This window comes from Jaculus jaculus, chromosome 16, assembly GCF_020740685.1.
Source record: "Jaculus jaculus isolate mJacJac1 chromosome 16, mJacJac1.mat.Y.cur, whole genome shotgun sequence".
Lineage (NCBI taxonomy): Eukaryota > Metazoa > Chordata > Mammalia > Rodentia > Dipodidae > Jaculus > Jaculus jaculus.
In genome coordinates this window covers 36,404,168-36,417,638 of record NC_059117.1, presented here as the reverse complement: position 1 = coordinate 36,417,638, position 13,471 = coordinate 36,404,168, and the positions used below count along the sequence as shown (strand labels likewise).

At 46.3% G+C, this 13,471-nt stretch overlaps 1 protein-coding gene across 1 annotated transcript; it reads right to left on the bottom strand.

The window, feature by feature from the left end:
* Nucleotides 1-218: 218 nt before the first annotated feature.
* Nucleotides 219-1,511, bottom strand: LOC101600307 (divergent protein kinase domain 2A-like). The gene has a single exon (XM_045135648.1). The coding sequence runs from the start codon at nucleotides 1,509-1,511 to the stop codon at nucleotides 219-221; it is 1,293 nt and encodes a 430-aa protein (XP_044991583.1).
* Between the last annotated feature and the right edge of the window lie 11,960 nt (nucleotides 1,512-13,471).

Genomic DNA, 13,471 nt, shown 5'->3' with positions numbered 1-13,471 from the left:
ACTTATTTGCAGAAGCAACATGTGAACTTTGAAGTATAATGTTTGAGAGATGTTAATGTAAATTTTATCAATGCAAGTTCAGCGTCTTCTGAATGTAACACTTCCAAACTTTGCTTTTCCAGATAGTTTTTGGTGGTTTAGTTTCAGCAGTGCTATTCTGTGAAAAGAAAAAGAAAGAAAGAAAGAGAGAGAGAGAGAGAGAAAGAGTTCACCATAGACTACATTACATTGTTACTTAATTGTGCTAGATAGTCACGCAGCTCTTGTGCAGCCTGGAATCGGCCATAGCGCTCCTTTGGGTTGGCACACTCGTTGAGCAAGGCCTCCAGTCGGCCATCTGTGCCAATTTCACTTGGTGGATCATGAAGAAGTCCTCCAGAAGAGCCACGCCAGGTGGCATGTCTGGATAAAAGATTTTGACAAACAGCATAATAGTTGTGGTCCACAGTGACACGAGCACAAAGAATTTCTTTTGAAAATGATAAGCAAGCCTCCTTATCACAGCCATCAAATTTGCTTTCATACCGCACATCCCAATGTTCTGGCTTGTTTTGTCTAATTAATCTTTTGTCCGCAACTAAAATTTTTCCAGCATCCACAATGATTACCTTGTCATCTCGAGGATCGACTGCAAATTTGTCAAAGCTGACGTCCAGGAGGTAGAGGGCAAATTCAAAGTCATTGTTTGTCAACTGTTCTGCTGTCTCCATTAGCTGCCAAGCGAGATCAACTCTCTTCTCCCATGGTGCATTCAAGTAACGCCACAGTTCTTCTCCAACATAACTTAAAACCACCATTCTTCCACACGCCCCAAGGTATTTTGCAAACGGCCAGCCTTCGTGGGGTGGGAAACTCTGCAGCAGGAGCGGCTCGGGGTTGAAGGCCAGCGTGAGCAGCAGCTGCAGGCGCTCGGAGTCCCGGAGCCGGCGCAGCGGGCCGCTGCCCGAGTCCCGGGTCTCGGCGTAGCGGCGCACCAGGCGGTCGAGCAGGCGCTGCGAGGGGCAGTGCACCAGGGCCGACCAGCCCCGGACCGCGACGGGCGTGAGCTGACCCGCGTGGCCGGCGGAGCGCGCGAACTCGGCGCGGGGCACGGCCTGCAGCAGGTCGCAGCGCGGCCGGCCGGTGGCGCGCTTGCAGACCGTCTGGTCGAGCTGCGCCAGCTCGCCCGGCGAGCCCAGGCGCTTGAGCACCACGGGGCGGCGGCCGTCCTCGCCCGGCTCGCTGTACCGCGCCAGGTACACGCTCCTCGCCTGCGGGAAGCCCAGCAGGCGCAGGCCGTCCCACTCCTCGAAGCTCACCTGCCCGTTGAGGAAGCGGGGGCACCAGCTCGTGCCGAAGCACGCCGGGCACTTATGGAGCTGCAGGAAGCGCGGGTCGGTGAGCTCGTTGCGCTGCCACGAGGCCAGCAGCGACGGCGAGCGCAGCACCATCAGCACCAACAGGCCGCCCAGCGCCGCCAGCTTCAACGAGCTCGACGGGGGGCCCAGCTTCGGCTGCACCAGACGCCACATCTCGCCCGCCCCGGGAGGGCGAGGGCACCCCGGGAAGCCCCACCCAGCCGAGGCTCGGGGCCGAGGGCGCGGAACCGAGCGAGGGAGCCTCCGGGTGTGTGCGGAGCGGGAAGGCGCTGGCCGGCCAGCGGCCCTCTCTTTTATTTTGATTTCATCATCCTTTCCTCTTATTATGATGAGCTTGTGTAGGTAGCGTTAGGCACTGTGAAGTCATGGATATCCAGGCCATTTTGTGTCTGGAGGAGCACGATGTAAGGAGTCCTACTACCCTTTGGCTCTTACATTCTTTCCACCACCTCTTCAGCATTAGACCCTGAACCTTGAAGACAGGATAGAGATATTTCCGTGCCGAGCACTCCTGTGTCGCTTCTCAGCACCATGGTGCCTTCTGATTCATCCCAAGGTCACTACCATCCGAAAATAGAAGCTTGTCTAACCAAAAGTAAGAGTAGGAATGATATGTGGGTATGAACAGTAAGAGAAGTGCTTACTGATCAGTTTGGTGACTATACTCTATACATTTAGCCAGACACCAACAGACGTTACACTCCTAGGGCTCATGACTGCCCCTGTTGTAGGATTTCAGTATGAGGGATGTATTCCCTCCCATGGAGTGGGCCTCCAGTCCAATTAGAGTGCAGTTGGTTTCCCCATAACAGACATACCACTATTGTCCCCCTTGGCTCATTTGGCCTGGCTGTCCAAATTTAAGGCTTGCAGTGTCCACTGTTGACCATCTCCACTAGTGATTTCTCCCTCTCCCATTGAGCAGCATGCAGCATAGCTTTTACCAGCTTTCTGTCAGCTTATCTACATGGAGGAGGTTTTCAGCTCAGCTCCAGCAGAATTTCTCAGTGACCAGGCAGCCCAAGTATGTGGAGTCTTCAGCAATAGGGTCTTACCATCTATTCCTGGAGGGAAACCAAGAGCCTTGGCAATGGCCTGTATTGTTTTGGGGACATCAGGGACCTCCCCGGCCAACAGCTCACTGGAAGGCAGGACGAGCCGTGGTACAATCACCGGGACCTCCAGCTTGCTGCTGAACTTGGGAAGACGTTGCTGGATGGGAACACAGAACTGGAAGATACCCTTAACCGATGTATACACCAATCAGGAGCAGTTACAGAAAATTGACTATCTCACCAAGCAGGTGGAGCAATGGACAACATGCAAAAGCTTGTGAGCAGTCTGATGTCATAGCAAGGGAGCTGGAGGAAACCAATCGGGAGCTAGTCGCTCACAGCAGAGCTTCATGGTGAGGCATTGAGAGCCTCATGGAAACAATTGAATGCCTACAAACCAACACCTCCAGAGCCAAGTGGAAGAGCTGAAGTCATTCGGCCAAGGAAGGAGGAGGCAGAGGACAGCGCCCAGCTTCTCCTGTTTAAAAGAGCTGTAAGACCTCCGCCAGCAAGAGCCTGCCTGGCTACATTGACAAGCTGAGAACATTCGTGTTGTCTGTAATTTCAGACCTGTGTCCCCCAAACAAGACAAAGCAGGGGAGCAGTGTCAGCAGGAGAGTGGCACATAGCTGGGGGGTGGGGGGGCATAAAAGAGGGATCTGAATCCAAGAAAGAGGATGAAAGAGAAAATAAATGGAAGGGAGAGACAGAGGGGAAGAAAAGGTGTTACAGAGAGAGAGAGAAGCACACATGTTAGACCAGGGGGAAGCTGAGGAGACAGTAATAGCATATGAGGAAGGTTTTTGGCCCCCTTGGGTGAGAGTGGAGGGCATGGGTGACTCTGCAAGGTGCTGCAGGAGGATTCCATAGGAGCCTCACCAGGCTCACTGGACTGCCCATCAAGCTCCTTTGGGGAAAGAATACCTTTGAAGTCTCAATTTCTATATCAGGTGGTCCCAGAGTCCCTGGTATAGCTTTGCCAAGTGGTCGGTGTTATAGCACGATATTTGGGCCTGAATTCGAGGGCTGAGGCCAAGAATTTTCTTGGTATAGGTGGTTCAGGAGGAGAGGGGGCCGTCATTTGAGAGAGGTGGGGAGAGAGAATGCAGCTGCCACCATAGTGTAGCAAAGCTCGGGGTAAACTGGGAGGAAAGGCCAAGGGTAGCTGGGTCTAGCCTTGAAGTCAGAGAGGGAGAGCATCTGGGGGCTTTTATGCCTATGCACTTGGGGAAGGGGTGACTTCCCAGTAGGGGCAGGCCCTGTGGAGATGTTGGCTGGGGCTCAGGGAAGGAGTCACATTGGCTAGATCTCTTGTTGACTTTTGGTGGGATGGATGCTCAGAGACTCTAACATTCCAGCATCTTTTCTTATATAAAAAAAGAACAGGGGCTGGAGAGATGACTTAGTTGTTAAGGCACTTGTCTTTGAAGCCTAAGGACCCAGATTCAATTCCCCAGTACCCATGTAAGCCACTAGGTGGCACATGTATCTGGAGTTTCTTTGCAGAAGCTAGAGGCCCTGGCGTGCATTCATTCTCTCTCTCTCCCAGTCTCTCTCTCTCTCTCTCTCTCTCTCTCTCTCTGAAAAAATAAGAGGGCTGGAGAGATGGCTTAGTGGTTAAGGTGCTTGCCTGCAAAGCCAAAGGACCACAGTTCCATTCCCCAGGACCCACATAAGCCATATGCAGAAAGTGAAGCATGCATCTAGAGTTCATTTGCAGTGGCTAGAAGTCTTGTTGTTCTCTCTCTCTTTCTCTGTCTCTCTTTCGCTCTCTCCTTAAATTTTTTTCAAGGTAGGGTCTCACTCTAGCCCATGCTGACATGGAATTTACTCTGTAGTCTCAGGGTGGCCTTGAACTCATGACGATCCTCCTACCTCTGCCTCCTGAGTGCTGGGATTAAAGACATGTGCCACTACACTGGCCTTGAAAATAAATTTTAAAAATTTGTTTTAAAAAGAATAAAGGGGCTGAAGGGATGGCTTAGCAGTTTAAGGCACTTGTCTGCAAAGCCTAAGGATCCAGGTTCAATTCTCCAGAACCCACATAAGCCATACACATGGTGTTGCATGTGTCTGGAGTTCAACTGGTAGAGGACCTGGTGCACCCATTCTCTCTCTCTGTGTGTCTCTCTCTCATAAATAAATAAATATAAATAATATTATTTTTAAAGAACAAATAAATTAGGAGGATCCTCTCGGGTTAAGACATAATGGTAATATCTTTAAATTCTTCTAGCTGAGAATTGGGCAAAGTTGTGCTGAAGGTTTCCCCATTATGCAGTGTCAGGGTTCATATCTGTAGTCTCACATCAGTAGGAAAAGGAAGTCCATGTGGTATATTGGGTGGTTTGGATAAATTAACAGAGGGCTAGAGAAGGGCCTATGCATATAAGTATCAAGAATAGGGACTGGAGAGATGGCTCAGCAGTTAAGATGGGCCGAATGACCCAGTGTTGATTCCCCAGAAACTCACATAAAGCCAGATGCACAAAATAGTGCATGAATCTGGAGTTTGTTTGCTGTGGCTGGACGCCCTGGCATGCCCATTCTCTCTATCTTTCTTCTCTCTGTCTCTTTCTTCTTGCAAATAAGTAAAAATAATATTTAAGTGCTATAGGACTGGAGAGATGGTTAAATGGTTAAGGTGCTTGCCTGCAAAGCTAAAGGACGTTGGTTCAATTCCCCAGGACCCATGTAAGCTAGCTACACAAGGTGGCGCATGCATCTGGAGTCCATTTGCAACAGTTAGAGGCTCTAGGGTGCCCATTCTTTCTCTCTCCCTATTTCTCTCTCTCTCAAATAAATAAAATAAATTTAATAAATTCCAAACTGCTATTAAAAAAAGAAGCAAGAATGGCTATTGAGGCAACACCAACTGAATCTGCTGAAATGGATTGTGTAAACAGGTAGGCATATAGCAGACTGAACTGCCATTCTTAGAGAGGTCTGTTTGTACTTATGCCATCAGAAAGCAGAAAAAAATCTCAATAACATGAGGGAGTTGCCATATAAGGGAATGAGAGACCTCAGGAGAAATAAGCAATGTTGTGTATAGATCTAACTTAAGAGGAGTAGAACTAACCCAAGACAAAGGATGTCTTAGCTAGTAACAGACGTGATAAGTTACTAGCTAAAAGATAGTAGCTGGCAACTTTAAAAGACTAATAGTATAGGCAGGAGACTGAGATGCTCTGGAGGAGAGAAGGGTGTTGGAGAAAGGAATGTGGAAGGAGAGAGGATGGACGGAAGATAGGGAGAGACCTGCAGAGCCAAGCAGACAGAGGGTGATTTGGAGACAAAGAAAAGTGTCGTATGGCAAAGGAGATAGCCAGAGAGATGCAGAACAGCCGAGACAGGGCTGAGGAAAGAGAGAGACAGCGGAGAGCTGCAGAGACAGGGCCAGCATGAGGATTATCAAATTATCAAAAAGCAGAGAGAAGCCCGACTTGGTGGTGCACGCCTGTCATCTTAGCCCTTGGGAAGTGGAGGTAGGAGTATCTGGAATTCTAGGTCATCCTCTGCTATGTAGTTTGAGGCCAACCTAGGTTGCATGTGGCTCTGACTATAATAGAAAACAACAAACAAAACAGAAGAGTACCAGGCATGGTGGAGCATGCCTTTAATCCCAGCATTTGGGAGCCTGAGGTAGGATGGCTGTGAGTTCGAAGCCAGCCTGAGAATACAGTGAGTTCCAGGTTGGTCTAGGCTAGAGCAAGACCTCACCTCAACCACCCCCCCCAAAAAAAAAAAAACAGACTGAGAGAGAAAAGAGAAGGCAAAGATGGGAATTAGTAGTGAAGATATAGAGAAAAACAGATAAAGAGATGACTCAGTGGTTAAAGTGTTTGCCTGCAAAGCCTAAGGACCTGAGTTTGATTCCTCAGTGCCCACATAAAACCAGATGCACAAGGTAGCCCATGCATCTGGAGTTCATTTGCAGTGGTTAGAAGCCCTGGCATGCCTATTCTCTCCCTCTATCTGCCTCTTTCTCTCTCTCACTCTCTCTGAAATAAGTAAATTATGGGCTAAAGAGATGGCTTAGTGGTTAAGCATTTGCCTGTGAAGCCTAAGGACCCCGGTTCTCCAGGACCCATGTAAGCCAGACACACAAGGTGACACATGCATCTGGAGTTCATTTGCAGTGGCTGGAGGCCCTGGCACGCCCATTCTCTCTCTCTCTCTCTCCCTCCCTCTTTCTCTCTCTGTCTGTCACTCTCAAATAAATAACTAAAAATAAACAAAAATTTAAAAAAATAAGTAAATTAATTAAAACACATGATGCCAGGCTGGGCATGGTGGTGCCCACCTTTAATCTCAGCACTCAGGAGGCACAGGTAGAAAGATCACCATTAATTTGTGGCCAGCCTGAGACTACATAGTGAATTCTAGGTCAGCAAGACCCTACCTCAAAAAGAAAAAAAAAAAAAAAGACTAATAATACAGTCAAAGGCAATTTTGGCTCTGAACTTGTAACATTTAATTCTCCACTGTGGCTTCAGGCCATTGTTGGGCTCCAGCTTCTGGTTTCCTACCAGCCCAGCATCATGTGGCATCTGGGTCATGTGGCAGGCTATTGTGCTATGTGGCTATGAGGCAGAAAGGCAGCCCTTCAGGAGAGACAGTTAACACAGACATTAAGGAAAGAAACTCCTGGATTATGTTAAACCTATTAGCCATTATGATCCTGTCTTTTCGTATACAAATATAGTTTTGTTTGTGCCATGATATTTACATATGACATTTAATAGGACCATTATATCTTAGGTTGAGAATAGCAATCAGCATAGGCAGTAGGTGAGGGGATGGAGAGTCTACAGAAGGGTAGAAAGCAATTTTTAGTTTAGATAAGAGCTCATTGAAATTTCTGGAAATATGAAGCTCTAGTTTAGGTAAAGTAGAAAGTATAAGGGACTAGAATTTAAGCAAAAGTTTTCTACTTACTTGGTATGCTCTAAAGGTCTTAGATTTAGAGGAATTAGTGAAAGTGTGTCAGGCTGGAAAAGCTAAAAGCTTTGATTAGTTTTAACAATTCACTATTGTCAGTTTAGTTAGCCATAAGAATCAGAAAATTTGTGTAACTAGGTCCAAGTTTTGACTGTTAGATAAAGTTTTTTTGTTGTTTTGTGATTTTTTTTCTTTGTTTGTTTTGTTTTGTTTGCTTTGGGGGCTGGGTTTTAAGGTAGAGTCTGCAGTAGTCCAGGCTGACCTAGAATTCACTAAGTAGTCTCAGAGCGGCCTCGAACTCATGGAGATTCTCCTCCCTCTGCCTCCCAAGTGCTGGGATTAGAGGCATGGGCCACCAAGCTCAGTTTATCAAACAAATAAGGTTTTACCTGGTAGGAAACAATATGAGATCAGAGTAGTGTCTAAGCATAAATGGAGCATCGAAGGTTAAACAAACAAGAGATTTACCCAATGGGAAAATATACAAACCTAGTATTTAGATACAAACTATAGGTTATTAGAGGCTTCACTTGTTGAAGGACAGAAAATGGAGTCTTTGTAAGTCACTGTTATAAGCGCTGGTAAGTGGGCGTAGTGGAAGCAGAGGTGGGAGACGAATTCAACTCCATGGTGTATCTAGTGTATTGCAGGTCAGTATGGGCTAGAGTAATGCCCTACCTTGGTTGTTCTATTAAAAAAAGTTTTTAAGTCTTTTTATTAATTTAAATTTGAGACTGAGAGGGAGAAAGATGGAGAGAAAATGAGTGTGCCTGGGCCTCCAGCCACTGCAAATGAACTCCAGATGCTTGCTCCACCTTGTGCATCTGGCTTACGTGGGTACTGGGGAACTGAACCTGGATCCTTAGGCTTTACAGGCAAGCGCCTTAACTGCTAAGCCATCTCCCCAGCCCCCAATGGGCATTTTCCATAGAGGGGCTCCAACCTCAAGGCAGCCTTCTGCCCAGCCCCCCTGAATTTCCTTTGAAGTCTTGGTGAGAGCCATCATGACCCCATAACAAGAGTATGCTTGCAAAGCCTGCTGCATGTGGATGATTCCCTTTTATAGGAGCTGCAATTTGTCCCCTTGGGCCCTTGACTTCACCCAAGGAATGCTTTGCCAGCCACTCAGAATCCCCAGCAAACGCCAGGATCCTTAATTGGAGCAATTCTGCCCTGGAAGATTTCTGAGGTGCAACTCAAGGCATCTTTCTTATTGTCCTGATGCAACACACTTCTGTTTTTAATGTCTCATTGTTTATGTATTTATATATAGAGAGAATAGACCTCCAGCCACTGCAGACACATGTACCACCTTATGTGTCTGGTTTATGTGAGTACTGGGTCCTTTGGCTTTGCCAGCAAGTGCCTTAACCCTAAGCCACCTCTCAGGCCTCACACTTACCTTCTTTTTATCTGGTCTAATCTTTTTTGCCATAGGCTATTCTATGAATCCCTCATTCCACACCTCTCCACCACTTTTTGTAGTTGTTGTTTCGTTTTTGCTTTTTCAATGTAGGATGTCACTCTAGCTCAGGCTGACCTGGAATGCACTAGGTAGTCTCAGGGTAGCCTTGAACTCACAGCGATCCTCCTACCTCTGTCTCCCAAGTGCTGGGATTAAAGGTGCCATTTTTTTGTTTTGTTTTGTTTTCTCCTTTTCAAGCAACACCCCAAATCTGTCCTCTCTGCTCTCTGTCTTCAGCTCGTTTCTTGACTTTCTCAATTGACTCTAAGTAGTGAACAGCAGCCACGCAGCAGCCTGAACTCCTCTGCCACATGTATTGGTCCATCGCTTTTAACTTCCGCCTCCCAGAGTCTTAGGACAAGGACACAGAAAACCAAACGCTCTGCCATGAGGTAACAAGGATGGTCCAGTTTCTTCACACTGCCATTCCTACCCATGTTCCTATCAGAGCCCTCAACAAAACTGCCTGCCGTGCTCAGCACATAGTATTCCAGAATTTCTCTAGCCTACTCCCCCAGACTCTTTCTGGTTGGGTTTTCTAATTATCTGTAGTGTTCTTAGCTGTGTAAATCTGACTTTATATATAATCTTGAGTGTAGGAGTTTAAGGTGCCAGGTATAGCACTTATACTCCATGAGAAACAGCAGAAGTGGCCCTAGGAGATGAGTTTGCTTGCTATTCAAGTATTGTAGTAGACTAGGTGAAGAAAATTACTGGCAAATTCTAAAATTCAACTATCTTTAGGGATAATAATTGTAATAGCCACATTCCAGTACCAGTTTATTTATGAAGAAAAAAGGTCTACTTAGCTCACAGTTTTGGAGGGCAGAAATCCAGACGGTATGATGGGAACTGGCTGCATCACAACCTGCTGGAAGCCCACATGGGTCTCTTACTTTAGCAATATTTTGAGACTTTTGTTGTTGTTGTTTGTTTTGTTTTTGTTTTTCAAGGCAGAGTCTACTCTAACCCAGGCTAATTCATTATGTAGTCTCAGGTTCACCTCAAATTCATAGCAATCTTCCTACCCCAGCCTCCTGAGTGCTGGAATTAAAGGTGTGTGCTTCCATGCCTGGCTTTTGAGACACTTTTATCAATAGATTTTAATTAATCAATTTAATGGAGAGCTGGTAAGCATCTAGAAATTATTAACAAAGGCAACCAATGCCGGATCATGTTTTGGCATTTGTTTTAAAATATTTTTGGACAGATGCACAAAGTGGTACATGCATCTGCAGTTCACTTACAGGGGCTGAAGGCTCTGGCACACCCATTCTCTTTCTCTCTCTCAAATAAATAAATAAAAAGAATATGCAAACAGGACCAGCTGAGCAGCTCTGGTATGACTCCGGCACCATGAAGTCTCCCATCCCCCAACCATCACGGCCATGGATGGCTGGAGAACTCATTCACCCCCAGCCACCCAGCACCAAGAGGGATCAAGGTGGGCACTCAGCATTGGTGAGATTGGAAGCCATCCCAAAAGGCAACCGGGCCTACTTCTACAAAGCCAGATACATCAGCCTGCACTGGAAGTGCTAAACTCCCTTTCTATGTCAGGAGGTTATGTATTACATGCAAATGGTATATTCTTGGTTGGTTTTACCCTTCTCAAGTAAGCTGAATCTTGGTGTTGAATATTGTTGCCTTTGATGTTTCCTGAATTTTAGGGCCTTTGTCTTTTTCTTCTGTCATTATGGGGGCAGGGACTGACTGGCCCCAGGCTGATTTGGGAACCTTTTCACACTAGAAATCTCAGCCTCCTAGTTAACAGGATTAATAGCAGATGCAATCAAGCTGAGAAGAGAGAAGAAAGACACATAGCATCTCCATAATAGAAATATCTGGGGGTAAACAGGCTCTGGGTGAAGTGCCCATACCCACATTTAGAATGCAAACCATGACAAGCTAAAGATCCCCTTCATATAAAATACCAGAAAGACCAAACATGGGGAAGGAAAAAGGCAATGAAAGATTAAAACCTAGTGAAGAAGGTATATATAGATGTAGCCAGTGAGCCCTTTCCAATAGCAATGATAAATCTTCCCTGTATTTTGATCTAAATTATTCCCTGATCATATATTTCAGGCCTGCCTGTGGAAATATGTTTTCTCTTGGGACTTGCAGGCATCCTAAAGTGCCTGGTACTAGCTCAAAGTGTCACCTATTCTGATATCAGAACCTTGGCCTGGATGATCACCCTGAGAAAAGGCCTTGACAATTTCATTGATGGCCTGGCTATTGGTGCATCCTTCACTGTGCCTGTTTACCAAGGCATCAGCAGGTTGAGGCCATCCTCTGTGAGGAGCTTCTCATGAGCTAGGTGAGCATACATTCATCGTTCCTCTGAACTCGTTCCCTCAATTTGGGGCTGAGGCATCCTTCATATGGATAGTCCTTTGCAGGCCACCAGACACACATCACACAACTCATAGGTCTCACTGCAGTTAATTAACATACTGACCCAGCTGTGACATCTAACTACTGATCATGTCTTAGAATGATGGAAATTTTTACAAAGGCATTTTTCTCCTATTAGCCCCATATCATACTCTGGTTCAACTCCCCCCCTCCCCCGATAAAGTGTGGTTAATAAAAGCATGCACCCTTTAGAACCCAGGAGTATTACAGGCAAACACATGTTGGAAAGGTTTACCAGGTGCCACACACTATTCTAAGTACGTATAAAGGAACTCTCTTACAGACATTTCATTTTTCAGAGGCTGGCAGTCTGTGTTGGGCAGGTGTATGAAGTACGTGAGCCATAGCTTAAAGACATAGCTATATGTTGTGAGATTGTAAAATGCCAGGACTTACCAGGCGTGGTGGTGCACACCTTAAATCTCAGCACTAGGGAGGCTCAGTTAGGAGGACCACTATAAGTTCTCATCCAGCCTGAGACCCATAGTGAATTCCAAGTCAGCCTGGGATAGAGAAACAATTCATCCATTTCTACTTGATTATCTACTTTCAATTTTTTTTTTCTGTTTTTGCTTTTTCACAGTAGGGTCTTGTTCTAGTCCAGACTGACCTGAAATTTACTATGTAGTCTCAGGGTGGCCTCCAACTCACAGTGATCCTTCTACCTCTGCCTCCACAGTGCTGGGATTAATGACATGCACCAGCACACCCAGCCTAAGGTTATCTAATTTGAAAATTCTCTGAATCATATGAATTTTTGTGTTTCAAGAGGACAACTTACTAGTATTACTAGTAAGTCATTTACTGTCTTAATCCTGCAGAGTATTTCTAGCCTCCAGGCTGGAGTCTGTGGCCAGGGTGGACAGTGGAGGCAGCTTCCAAACAGGAAAATGAAGGTGCCTCCATCTTGTCCTGTCAGTCTTGAGTCTGGGGCTTCAACCAGTGTTGTCTCCTGACTCAACCTCCTTCTCCCTCTTGTCCCTGCTGCAGGAGACTTTGTCATCCTGCTCAACTTGGGGATGAGCATCCAGCAGGCACTCTTCTTCAACTTCCTTCCTGCCTACTGCTGCCAAGTGGGCCTGGCCCTTGGCATCCTGGTTGATAGCCACTGCTCTACCAACTGGAACGTGCACAGGCAGGAGGAATGTTCCTGTACATTGCACTTGTTGGTACGGTAAGTCTGTTATAGTTTATGCAGAGCTGGGACAGAGAGACATCAGGGTTTTGGTTTGTTTTGTTGGTTAGTTGGTTGGTTTTGGTTTTCCTGTGGTTTTTGGAGCAGGGTCTCATTGTAGCCCAGGAATTCACGGTAGCCCAGGTTGGCCTGGAATTGAAGACGGTCCTCCTACATTATCCCCCAGAGTGCTGGGATTAAAGAAATGCACCCCTGTGCCCTGATTTGTTGTGTTTTTTTGAGCCAGGGTCTCATAGCCCAGGCTGGCCTCACACTTAATATGTAACAGAGGGTGACTCGAATGTCTGATCCTCCTTTCTTCACGTCCCAATTTATTGGATTACAGTCATGTGCTTCCTTGCCCGTTCTGGAGCAGTGCTTTGGATGGAACCCAGGCCTTCATGCATCCTAGACAAGCACTATAACAACTGAGCTTATCCCTAACCCCAAATTTTTATTTACTTATTAATGTGTGTGTGCAAGCACATGGCAGGTCAGTGGCATTGTCTGTGCTCTGACTTCTTTGATGCAGAGACTCTTCCACTTCAAATGAATCTGCTCCATACCTGGGTTTACATGGGTGCTGGGGGAATAAACCAAGGCCAGCAAGCTTTGAAAGCAAGCACCTTTAACCACTAAGCAACCTCCCCATTCCCTTTAAAATTGTTTAAAAAATTGATGGGCTGGGGATGTGGAAGGTAGGTGAGGAAGTGTGCACATCTTTACACACACTGCTTATACATGGTCACAAGTCCCACACACACCACATGCTGCACATACCAAAAACAATCTTTTTAAGTGATTTTAAGTTGACAATAAGGGCCTGCGAGCAAGATAGTTGAAGTGAAAGGAGCTTGATTGTCAAGTCTTCCAGCCAGGGCTCAGTTCCTTAAAGCTGGATAGGCAAGAGAAATTGGAGACTCACGAGGTAGGATCTCGACAATGATTGTTGTATAGTAGATACCATGTCAGTGAACAGAGAGATTAAATTTATTCAAACAAAATTTTTTCTTTGCCATATAGAAGTCTTTGTTTCGGGCATGGATAGTATGTG

Excerpts from the sequence above, each read along its gene's own strand:
- LOC101600307 (XM_045135648.1), bottom strand. The coding sequence starts at position 1,511 with ATGTGGCGTCTGGTGCAGCCGAAGCTGGGCCCCCCGTCGAGCTCGTTG.